The sequence below is a fragment of the Eptatretus burgeri genome, chromosome 9, assembly GCF_056783735.1.
Source record: "Eptatretus burgeri isolate ZD-2024b chromosome 9, Ebu_testis_v1, whole genome shotgun sequence".
Classification (NCBI taxonomy): Eukaryota; Metazoa; Chordata; class Myxini; order Myxiniformes; family Myxinidae; genus Eptatretus; species Eptatretus burgeri.
The window spans coordinates 89,072,229-89,084,253 of record NC_140969.1 but is presented as its reverse complement, the minus strand read 5'-3'; the positions used below and the strand labels follow the sequence as shown (position 1 = coordinate 89,084,253).

At 44.2% G+C, this 12,025-nt stretch overlaps 1 protein-coding gene across 3 annotated transcripts in view; it reads left to right on the top strand.

The window, feature by feature from the left end:
- LOC147020576 (sialin-like) overlaps positions 1–8,655 on the top strand; it is a 34,305-nt gene extending 25,650 nt beyond the window's left edge. For 2 of the 3 annotated variants that reach the window (XM_085896011.1, XM_085896013.1), the window contains 7 exons: positions 2,388–2,474; positions 3,204–3,331; positions 3,463–3,624; positions 3,709–3,841; positions 5,909–6,056; positions 6,828–6,918; positions 7,097–8,655. In XM_085896011.1, the coding sequence (XP_085752137.1) occupies positions 2,388–2,474; positions 3,204–3,331; positions 3,463–3,624; positions 3,709–3,841; positions 5,909–6,056; positions 6,828–6,918; positions 7,097–7,240 (893 nt within the window). In that variant the 3' untranslated portion in view covers positions 7,241–8,655. The remainder of the gene's footprint in view (positions 1–2,387; positions 2,475–3,203; positions 3,332–3,462; positions 3,625–3,708; positions 3,842–5,908; positions 6,057–6,827; positions 6,919–7,096) is intronic. The other variant, XM_085896012.1, reaches the window with a different exon arrangement.
- Positions 8,656–12,025: the final 3,370 nt, after the last annotated feature.

Sequence of the window (12,025 nt, the reverse complement as noted above, 5' to 3'; positions counted from 1 at the left end):
TCGATGCTCAACACTGAAATAATATTTTGATGACATACTTTAATTATTCCGTGAGAGAAGATCATGGAAAATCATCATGCATGAAATCGCTCCAAGCTCCTAATTTGAAAAGTGTAGTACTTAAAAAGCGATGTATACAACGATTTATAGCTATGATGTAAAGGCATTCGATACGAGTGAGGAAAGTGAAAAAGAAAATTATCGTTCAGAAATCGTTGCGGCCTGTTCCAAGTCAAAGCATGGTTGAGCAGGCCAAAAAACATGGCGGCTTCAGACCCCAGCGAGGTTACTTGGTATACGCCTGAAGACCCCATAGAGAGCGGTGACCGAGGATGTGCCTGGCAGAGGATATCATTAAATAAGGCCGTTAATTATTTTCAAAATGGGTGTTTTATTTGACCCAAACACCCAATTTTCAGTCTGGCACTTCCTTTGAGTTTTTTTGGTATGCATGCAAAGTTTCAGGCTGCTAGGTTTCATGGTTTCGGAGTTATGGATGTGTCCGAGCGGTGTTTGTCTCCAGCCAGTTTGGCTCCGGACGCGTCCGGGTGGTATTTATGTCTGTACGGGAGTTTTTCTGCAGACTTGTCCAGACAGGAGTTTGTCTCCGGACGCGTCCAGGTGGTAGAAAATGGATTTCAGACATTATTTTGCTTCCATCTTCACTGTTATTCTATGCAGAATTATTTTGATGAAACAGTATGAATCGTAATTTACACTCCACCGCACGTCTGCCTTCCCTTCCTCTCACTTTATACTGTCTTCCCTTCCCCCACACCTCTTCCTCGCTCCCCCTCCCTCCTCTCTCCTTTATCTAATGTTTATTTATCTCCTTTATCTCCTCTAGGTCTAATGGTTTGGGTGGCAGGCTTTGGATCCAAGGGTCCTGAGTTCAAATCCCACTCAGCTGTTGAATTAATACCATGTGGGGTTAACTCTGCTTGCCATCCTTCCGAGGTCGGCAAAATGAGTACCAGCTTGCTGGTATCCTGTGTCGGAGTGGCGACCCATCCAGGATTGTGCCCAATAGCCAAGGAGACTGCTTTGGCAGCACCAACGCTCTGCACAGAGTATGGTCCCAATGGATGGATGGATGTAGCACCAACGCTCTGCACAGAGTATGGTCCCAATGGATGGATGGATGTAGCACCAACGCTCTGCACAGAGTATGGTCCCAATGGATGGATGGATGTAGCACCAACGCTCTGCACAGAGTGGTAAGAAGTTGGAATTTGTTTAGAGTGCCAGTGATAACCTGGCTGGTCTTTGTTGACAGACACTCAAAAGACACCTGGCCAGTTCAGTTGTGGGATCTTTTGCATCCACAAACTAACGTGAGCAGACGTTTCATAAATGATTGATGAATTATCTTTTCAATCGACAGCCGATGCAAATTCTTGCCTGTAGAGAAAGGCCGTGCAAAACAAGGCCTTCAAGATCATGCAGCTCCTCCTCTGTACGATTCCATCTCGAGGAAGGAAGACAAATTTGTCGGATTACACTTACCAAATTTCGGTGTTTCTGTCACACTTGTAAAACAATTTAGGGTGGAACATTCAGAAAAAAGGTATGATTGGAAGTATAGTACACCTGATCTTGAGTCGGTCTGAAAATATTGCTTTCAATCATGTTTTTTTTTTTTTTTTTTTAAACCCAAACATTGATTATCCATCCATCCATCCATTAGGACCATACTCTGTGCAGAGCGTTGGTGCCGCCGAAGCAGTCTCCTTGGCTATTGGGAACAATCCTGGACGGGTCGCCACTCCGACACAGTATACCAGCATGCTGGCACTCATTTTGCCGACCTCGGAAGGATGACAGGCAGAGTCAACCCCACCTGGTGCTAATTCAACAGCTGAGCGGGATTTGAACTCAGGACCCTAGGATCCCAAGCTCACTACCTTAACCATTAAGCCAACACCAGGCATATTGATTATGAGGCCCTTAAAACCATAACAAAATATATATATTTTTTAATCTTTGAGTTTTGCTCCCTGGTGAACGCACATTCATCACAATGGCTGAACCCTCAGCGACACTTGTTGCGTATCGATAGACCATCGACTTGCAAGTACCCAGAACCACCCTCGCTGGGTCTGACTAAGCAGATGTGGTTGTTACAATCCGTGTTCGAGTACTATTTGCGTATTTGTATTCTAACAAATCTTATTTGAAATAATGATTAACGAAGAACCAGTTTCGAGCCGTTTTGTCTGAGCACCAGTTTCACTGTAACTCCTTTGAAATCCGTCCTTTTATGTTTGGTTGTTAACGTCTACAACCTCGATGAACAACATTGTGTTGTCTTTTCATACTCAAGCCTTGAATTTCCTTGCACTTTTATCTCAGTCCCATTATTATGGTTGATGTATGGTCATTTTCAGGAACGAACCTGGGTACTGTTGTATCCCTTCCTCTCTCCGGGATCCTTGCGGATTACTGGGGGTGGCCATCCATATTCTACGTGTTTGGTGAGATGCCCCAAATTCCCATTCTCTTGGTTTTCACACTTGCAATTCTGTAGCTTAAGCTGTTATTCTTTTTCTCAAGAATATTAATATTTTATCCCTCTGGCTTGGGGCTGATAAAATCTGACTCACTGACTCTCTCTCCAGAGATCCTCCAGCATTTGTCCAATTACAAGCATATCAAATCTTTTGGGCCGTGCCTCTGCAGTTTTTGTTACGAGCAAAGAACCCATCTTTACGGACGGGTTAATTCCCCCACTTTGATGATGTCTATGGCATATTTTATGACTTGTAATACCAGCTCCGTCCAAGTGGTGCGAGATGATACGCAGTTGCATCGAAAGAGTCGGGGTGCAAAACCCCTTGGGCAATTAATTTCAGGAGTGTATAGAAGTGAAACCACGCACACGCACACGCACACGCACACGCACACGCACACGCACACGCACACGCACACGCACACGCACACACACACACACACACAGTATTAAGTACAGTGACAGTGTGACACTTTATCTCTTCGTTTGGCGGCAAATCTCTTGCTGTTGTGAACTAGTGTAGCAGTTTGATAAGTGCTGTTCCGTGTTTGTCTGCTCTTTCACAACTTCCTGTTCTCATGGCTGCTCATTCCCAAATGTTCTGGAACCTTTCTCCACTCTCAAACAAGATACTCTTTTCCTTCGACTAACAGCTACTCCACCCCTCTCCATTTTTTTGGCTGAATGCCTCAAGGCTCCATTGGCTTGTTTTGGATGGTGTCCTGGTTTGTATTTGCTTGGAACACACCCAAGCAGCACCCTTACATCTCCATCAGAGAGCAAGATTACATTGCAGACTGCATTGGAGACACAGCTCCACCGGTATGTGGGTCGTGGGAAGCATCACGCTACCACTCTGTGAGAATGTGGGTAGTTTGAACAGGATGTTTGTGAGAAACCTCGTTATTGGTTTGATGTTCATAAAAACCCTTCTAACCAGACCTATATCATAGGGTTGGGGACAAGGTGGAGATGTTCCTTGGACATCGATTGCCACGTCGATCCGACTCTGGGCCATTATCGTTGCCCACTTCTGTTACAATTGGACGTTCTACACGTTGCTCACCATGCTGCCCACCTACATGGACACCGTCCTTCACTTCAACATCAAACAGGTGCTCTAGGTCTGGTGTGCTTCTGTTCGGAGAGGGCACGTGTGGTGTTGTGTGCTAAAGTGAAATGCTCATCTTGGACCACAGAATGGAATTCTTTCTGCATTGCCGTACTTGATGGGCTGGCTGGTGACAGTGGCTGGCGGACAGGTGGCCGACCTGACTGTTGAGAGGAACATCTTGTCCGTGACGAGCACGCGCAAAGTTTTCACGACACTCGGTACGGGCATCGAGATTTGCATTCACCTACATATGCCAACTTTGATGTACATGAACGGATGTTCAGTTAAGTTCACTGAAGCAAACCTCGCGTGAGGCACTTTGTAAAAATGATGTCATAACTTAATTCTTTTTATTTCAACTTGCGAAACATGGTTCACCACTGCAAATATTTTGAATATAAAGCGAACAAACAAACGATAACTCATCTGCTGTGAACAAAGTTCCTGAATGACTACAAAATGCAAAAATAGAAAGCAAACTTCGGTGGGATCAAACCAGACAACCAATCGTTTATTATTTTGTATGCAGCCTGCAGCTGCTGGTTGTATCATTGCTGGGAGTATGGGTGTGCCACTGATCCAGTGCCCCTTGTTCCCAGTAAGCTGGTACTCATTTTGCCAACCTTGGAGGGAATGACAGGCTTAGTCAATCCACCTGGTGTTATGTAACAGCATTCCAGAGGCTCAAACTCAAGACCCTAAGTTTTTAAGCCAGCCACCTTAATCGTTAAGCCAACACCAGGCTTAGCAACAAATAAGGAATATGTTAAAAGGAGTGGATAAAAACATAAAATACTTGGTTGTGGCAAGAGTTGTCCACTTTGTAGAAAAAAGGTGAATTCTGGAACATCTGACAGCAGCAGTTGAGTGATCGAAAAATCTGATTCCAGAGGCACTTCCTGATCTGGGAAATAAATGGTAATTTATGGCGTTCGTGGTGGCAACATGAGAATTGATGGCCCAAGAGGCTGCAATAGGTCTCTACTTTGAAGAAAAGGCATTCCATATTCGTTGACACAATTGACTATATCGTTTAAGCCGGATAATATGATCATTGACATGTTCTAATGTCAACCTCCCTTTGCTCAAATCCTTGGGTTAGGGTTAGGGTTAGGGCTAACCCGAACGGCTCAGCAACCATCAGTGTGACATGGTAGTTCTCAAGACTGTGTATTGCATCCATCCATCCATCGGGACCATACTCTGTGCAGAGCGTTGGTGCTGCCTAAACAGTCACCTCGGCTATTGGACACAATCCTGGACGGGCCACCACTCCGACACTGTACCAGCATGCTGACACTCATTTTGCCGACCTCAGAATGACGACGGGCAGAGTCAACCCCACCTGGTATTAATTCAACAGCAAAGGGGGATTTGAACTCAGGATCTCAAGCCCACCACCCTAACCATTAAGGTGGAGTGCATGCCTCTCAAAATCCTCAGTCTGCAGCGGTCTTGCATCAATTAAGAAGCAGCAATAAGGGTGAAAACGGTGCCTGTTTGTTGCTCATATAATTGACGATTGCGGACTGTTTTGCTTCGAAAACTGTCGTCGAGTGTAGAGGTTGCTACGACAGTGTAGTATTTTAGCAAGTTCTGTTACCTATTGTGTAAGGAACTGGAATGGATTTCAAACAAGTGCAACATAGAACCATCTACGAGGTTGTCTTCTTCGTTCGTATGCAGCACCAAGCTGTGGGGCGGCATCATTGGGTATACCACTGATGCAGTGCCCTCTGTAGGTTAGGGCAGGAATTTGTAGTTTGTTCACGGCGCCGGCGATAGCTCGCCATCTCTTCGCAAAGGACACTGTGAGATCTTTAACTTCCACCAACGAATGCTGGCAGATGGAACACCCAGCTTCACGTTCAACCGAGACGGCACGCACATTGATGAATCACCCTGCCTATGAAACGCTGGGATGACAGTTTATAGCTGAGTCGGGATTCAAACCCTGGCTCGACAGCTTCGAGGTGACCTCCTGGCCATCCTATCAGTCCAACTTGCAGGTGAGTTGGGTCAAAAATTCCACCGTATCTGCCGACGTAGTTAATAGATGGTTCCTTCCAAGAGAGGTCAACCAACAACTCTTTCATAGCTGCTGTTCAAATTATTCCTCCATTCTCGAGTTAAAGGAGTAGATGTAAGGTTGTGTTGTCACCTTATCGGTACCAAACCCTACCTGATAATTGCTCGTCTCGGTTGTCAAAGAGAATGTTGTTTTTTCTTTAACCATACTATCTGACATCATATGTTTACAAAGTTCCTCATCACCTGTTGCGCAGGTATGGTGTTGCCGGCCGTATTTCTTGTTGCTGTGACGTTCGGGGGTTGCAACCACGTGCTAGCTGTGACTTTTCTTGCACTATCCAACGGAGTGGGAGGTCTTTGTGGCTCAGGTTTCAATATTAATCACCTGGACATTGCACCAGGGTGAGCTCACCATTGGCCCAATGACATCATATTAATTCTCTCAGAATTGGCCATCACTACCTTGATTTATTTATTAATGACTTTCATCACCCCCCCCCCCCCGTAATACTACTCGACGATGTTTTTAAACCACATTGTTTACCTGCGATGATGAACGTCATCTTAAAATGATTCTTGTGCATTTTAGTAATCAAGTAAATAAATGCTAATTTATGATGTTTATCCAGAACGAACAGCCTTTTCACCTTTAAGTGATTTACCTGGTGCTCTATCGAGTCTATCTTGTAATCCTACTCCTGTATTCATTTGAAATTGGTCACTTCACTGGCTTTGACAACACAAATTGTTATTATGGACTCGAGGCATCAAAAAAACGACATACATCGAACAAACGGTTTCAGTTGAAGCACCTCGCCGCCATTAGAGCATTTAAATTGCATCGGATGTGGCAATAAATGGGAGTTGTTGCTCCCAGCTCGATGACAGAGGACGCCATTTACATTTTTGCCTCCTCCATCCCGCCCCCACTTCGAATCCTGTGCGGGCACGGCCAACTTGCTGGTGCTGTAATTACTTATTTTTGGAGGCCTTTTTAGGTCCATTCTGCAAGCCTAATTCTTCCGGTGTTTGAATATTTTCCAAACGACACCTTATAACTCGCCTTAACAATACAAACAATAACATGTTGTGTTTGAAACCATTTTAAATAATCACACACACACACACACACAACTTATCGACACTTTCCATCCCTTGTTTTTCCATCAATAGCTATGCAGGCCTGCTCCTCGGTATCACGAACACCTTCGCGACTATTCCAGGCTTCCTGGGGCCTGTTGTTGCTCACTACCTCACCCCAAATGTAAGTACATAACACCATTGAAAATGATAGGTCCTTGTGTTTCTGTGATATAAAAGGGTTCTCGTTTTGATTACCTCGTTAAGGGAATGGGATTGGAGGTGAATTTGTTTTAAAATCAATTTCAATGTATTCATCACCACTTGGAAGCACATCCCCCCCCCCCCCACCCATGTCCCAGAACCTGCTCGAGGAATGGCGTACCGTGTTTTGTATCGCCGCTGCCATCGACGTGTTTGGTGCCTTGTTTTTCAACATCTGCGCATCCGGAAAGGTGCAGAGTTGGGCCGTGGCCACAGATGCTTCGAGGCCGCATGTCCACTGAGGTTTCACAGTGATCTCTGACCCCCACGAGATCCCTTCGCCGGACACAAGGAAAGATTTCAGGAATATCTCATTTTAAACGTTTTTCTGATTTAAACAAATAGCAACTTCTGCTTTTCCTTATCCCTTCGAAGGTCGTGGAGACTTTGGGTTTTATATTATCGTTAACTGAAGCAAATTGTGGATCACTATGTGGTAATTAACTTATCTTTCGGAGAGTAAACTGTGGGAATATAATATTTTAAGAAGAAACGTGCTATTTTATTTGTACAAAATCAAACACTTAATGCCTTTTATTATCTTGTACCTTTAAGAAATGGAAAGCAACTATGCCTTAATAAGATTAATTAAACTATCGATAGACCATTTGGAACTTTGTATCGCATGATGAGCCTTAACTAAGCCAGACGTCCTCGTCATGGTTACCAATTGCTGGTGCATAAGAGGTACTCGCATAGCTTTTGGAAGCAATGTCAGTGCCAACACTTTTTGTAAACTGAGAAAGCGGCAGATGCTGGTCATTTAAATACAGCAACATTACCTCCAAACATTGTATCAAGTAATTAAGGGAAAAATAAAATTAATTTGCTTGAAAAACCATAAATTGTTCCGATTGCTCATTCCTATGTTTGGTGTTTCGTTGTAGAAACACCTTTTGTCGCACAATGTAGCGGCAGTAATCAGACTTCGATGGGCAATGCCGAGTCAACAAAGTTGATTTCAAGAGTTTTCCTTCACTTACCCATCGGAAACTCGGAAACTCGCAAACACGCGGCAGATACAAGAAATGGTTCGTTGTAAGCGGTGCACACCTCTGATGTGTAACCCAACAGAACTTCAGAGGTTGTGGCACTCCCAATGTAGCACAAGAGAAAGCAATTTTGTTTTTTTCAAAATTTGCAATTGTAATTCGACCACAGCTTGTGGAAACACGACAGGAACTTTGTACGTATGGTGCAAACGCTATAGGAACCAATCCATGTACGCACGGTGCAAACCTGGTCGTGGAAGTGCATTGCAGTATTTATTATCTTTATTGTGTAACTATGAGGCCGTTTCGCCATTTACTCGTCGTGAGGACTCTCAACTTGACTTGCGGCAGCAACTCTTCCCACAAGTACGTTCCATCCCCATTGGGAGTTTGTTCCTTGATTTTTATTTTATTTTTTTTTTTTTTAATATATTCTTCTTAAAATACTTGATCTGTGCCTCCTATTTGTTCATATATTTCATGGAAAAAATTTTTTTGCTCACACAAACACCTCCTGCTTTAGGTTTAACAACTGCATTTTCCATTTCCGAACTGATTAACATCAGTGTGACACGATTTTATCGAGTTGTGGGGTAAAAGGTGAACAAAAGTTGAACGGAAATACAATCAAAAAGAATAATTAAATTCCATCTGTGCAAAACCAAGGTTCGAGTTCAGAGTTTTCTTTTTGCAGGTAAAATGGTTAACCGTCACACTTCCTCAATTTCTCGGATCCTCCTCGCTTGTAGGCGACATGGCAGTTTGCACGGAACACCTGTGACTTTAATTTACAGTGGAACCACATCATAAATTATAATACACATCGCAAACCAGAAGACCATTGGTAAATTATATAGGTATGTTATAAAGGAATCTGTGGATGTATGATAAAGGTACAGTGTAAAGGGGATCGATGGGTGTATGATAAAGGTACAGTATAAAGGTCGGTGGTTGTATGATGAAGGTACAGTATAAAGGGGTCGGTGGGTGTATGATGAAGGTACAGTATAAAGGGGTCGGTGGGTGTATGATGTAGGTACAGTATAAAGGGGTCGGTGGGTGTATGATGAAGGTACAGTATAAAGGGGTCGGTGGTTGTATGATGAAGGTACAGTATAAAGGAGTCGGTGGGTGTATGATGAAGGTACAGTATAAAGGGGTCAGTGGTTGTATGATGAAGGTACGGTATAAAGGGGTCGGTGGAAAAATGATGTAGGCACAGTATAAAGGGGTCGGTGGGTGTATGATGAAGGTACAGTATAAAGGGGTCGGTGAGTGTATGATGAAGGTACAGTATAAAGGGGTCGGTGGGTGTATGATGTAGGTACAGTATAAAGGGGTCGGTGGGTGTATGATGAAGGTACAGTATAAAGGGGTCGGTGGGTGTATGATGAAGGTACAGTATAAAGGAGTCGGTGGGTGTATGATGAAGGTACAGTATAAAGGAGTCGGTGGGTGTATGATGAAGGTACAGTATAAAGGGGTCGGTGGGTGTATGATGAAGGTACAGTATAAAGGAGTCGGTGGGTGTATGATGAAGGTACAGTATAAAGGGGTCGGTGGGTGTATGATGAAGGTACAGTATAAAGGGGTCGGTGGGTGTATGATGTAGGTACAGTATAAAGGGGTCGGTGGTTGTATGATGAAGGTACAGTATAAAGGAGTCGGTGGGTGTATGATGAAGGTACAGTATAAAGGAGTCGGTGGGTGTATGATGTAGGTACAGTATAAAGGGGTCGGTGGTTGTATGATGAAGGTACAGTATAAAGGAGTCGGTGGGTGTATGATGAAGGTACAGTATAAAGGAGTCGGTGGGTGTATGATGAAGGTACAGTATAAAGGGGTCGGTGGGTGTATGATGAAGGTACAGTATAAAGGAGTCGGTGGGTGTATGATGAAGGTACAGTATAAAGGGGTCGGTGGGTGTATGATGAAGGTACAGTATAAAGGGGTCGGTGGGTGTATGATGTAGGTACAGTATAAAGGGGTCGGTGGTTGTATGATGAAGGTACAGTATAAAGGGGTCGGTGGTTGTATGATGAAGGTACAGTATAAAGGGGTCGGTGGGTGTATGATGAAGGTACAGTATAAAGGGGTCGGTGGGTGTATGATGTAGGTACAGTATAAAGGGGTCGGTGGTTGTATGATGAAGGTACAGTATAAAGGGGTCGGTGGTTGTATGATGAAGGTACAGTATAAAGGAGTCGGTGGGTGTATGATGAAGGTACAGTATAAAGGAGTCGGTGGGTGTATGATGAAGGTACGGTATAAAGGAGTCGGTGGTTGTATGATGAAGGTACAGTATAAAGGGGTCGGTGGTTGTATGATGAAGGTATAGTATAAAGGAGTCGGTGGGTGTATGATGAAGGTACAGTATAAAGGAGTCGGTGGGTGTATGATGAAGGTACAGTATAAAGGGGTCGGTGGGTGTATGATGAAGGTACAGTATAAAGGGGTCGGTGGGTGTATGATGTAGGTACAGTATAAAGGGGTCGGTGGTTGTATGATGAAGGTACAGTATAAAGGAGTCGGTGGGTGTATGATGAAGGTACAGTATAAAGGGGTCCGTGGTTGTATGATGAAGGTACAGTATAAAGGGGTCGGTGGTTGTATGATGAAGGTACAGTATAAAGGAGTCGGTGGGTGTATGATGAAGGTACAGTATAAAGGGGTCGGTGGGTGTATGATGAAGGTACAGTATAAAGGGGTCGGTGGGTGTATGATGTAGGTACAGTATAAAGGGGTCGGTGGTTGTATGATGAAGGTACAGTATAAAGGAGTCGGTGGGTGTATGATGAAGGTACAGTATAAAGGGGTCGGTGGGTGTATGATGTAGGTACAGTATAAAGGGGTCGGTGGTTGTATGATGTAGGTACAGTATAAAGGGGTCGGTGGGTGTATGATGAAGGTACAGTATAAAGGAGTCGGTGGGTGTATGATGAAGGTACAGTATAAAGGGGTCGGGGGGTGTATGATGTAGGTACAGTATAAAGGGGTCGGTGGTTGTATGATGTAGGTACAGTATAAAGGGGTCGGTGGGTGTATGATGAAGGTACAGTATAAAGGGGTCGGTGGGTGTATGATGAAGGTACAGTATAAAGGGGTCGGTGGGTGTATGATGTAGGTACAGTATAAAGGGGTCGGTGGAAAAATGATGTAGGCACAGTATAAAGGGGTCGGTGGGTGTATGATGTATGTACAGTATAAAGGGGTCAGTGGTTGTATGATGAAGGTACAGTATAAAGGGGTCGGTGGTTGTATGATGAAGGTACAGTATAAAGGAGTCGGTGGGTGTATGATGAAGGTACAGTATAAAGGGGTCGGTGGTTGTATGATGAAGGTACGGTATAAAGGGGTCGGTGGAAAAATGATGTAGGCACAGTATAAAGGGGTCAGTGGTTGTATGATGAAGGTACAGTATAAAGGGGTCGGTGGGTGTATGATGAAGGTACAGTATAAAGGGGTCGGTGGGTGTATGATGTAGGTACAGTATAAAGGGGTCGGTGGGTGTATGATGAAGGTACAGTATAAAGGAGTCGGTGGGTGTATGATGAAGGTACAGTATAAAGGGGTCGGTGGGTGTATGATGAAGGTACAGTATAAAGGGGTCGGTGGGTGTATGATGTAGGTACAGTATAAAGGGGTCGGTGGTTGTATGATGAAGGTACAGTATAAAGGAGTCGGTGGGTGTATGATGAAGGTACAGTATAAAGGAGTCGGTGGGTGTATGATGAAGGTACAGTATAAAGGGGTCGGTGGTTGTATGATGAAGGTACAGTATAAAGGGGTCGGTGGTTGTATGATGAAGGTACAGTATAAAGGAGTCGGTGGGTGTATGATGAAGGTACAGTATAAAGGGGTCGGTGGAAAAATGATGAAGGTACAGTATAAAGGGGTCGGTGGGTGTATGATGAAGGTACAGTATAAAGGGGTCGGTGGTTGTATGATGAAGGTACGGTATAAAGGGGTCGGTGGAAAAATGATGTAGGCACAGTATAAAGGGGTCAGTGGTTGTATGATGAAGGTACAGTATAA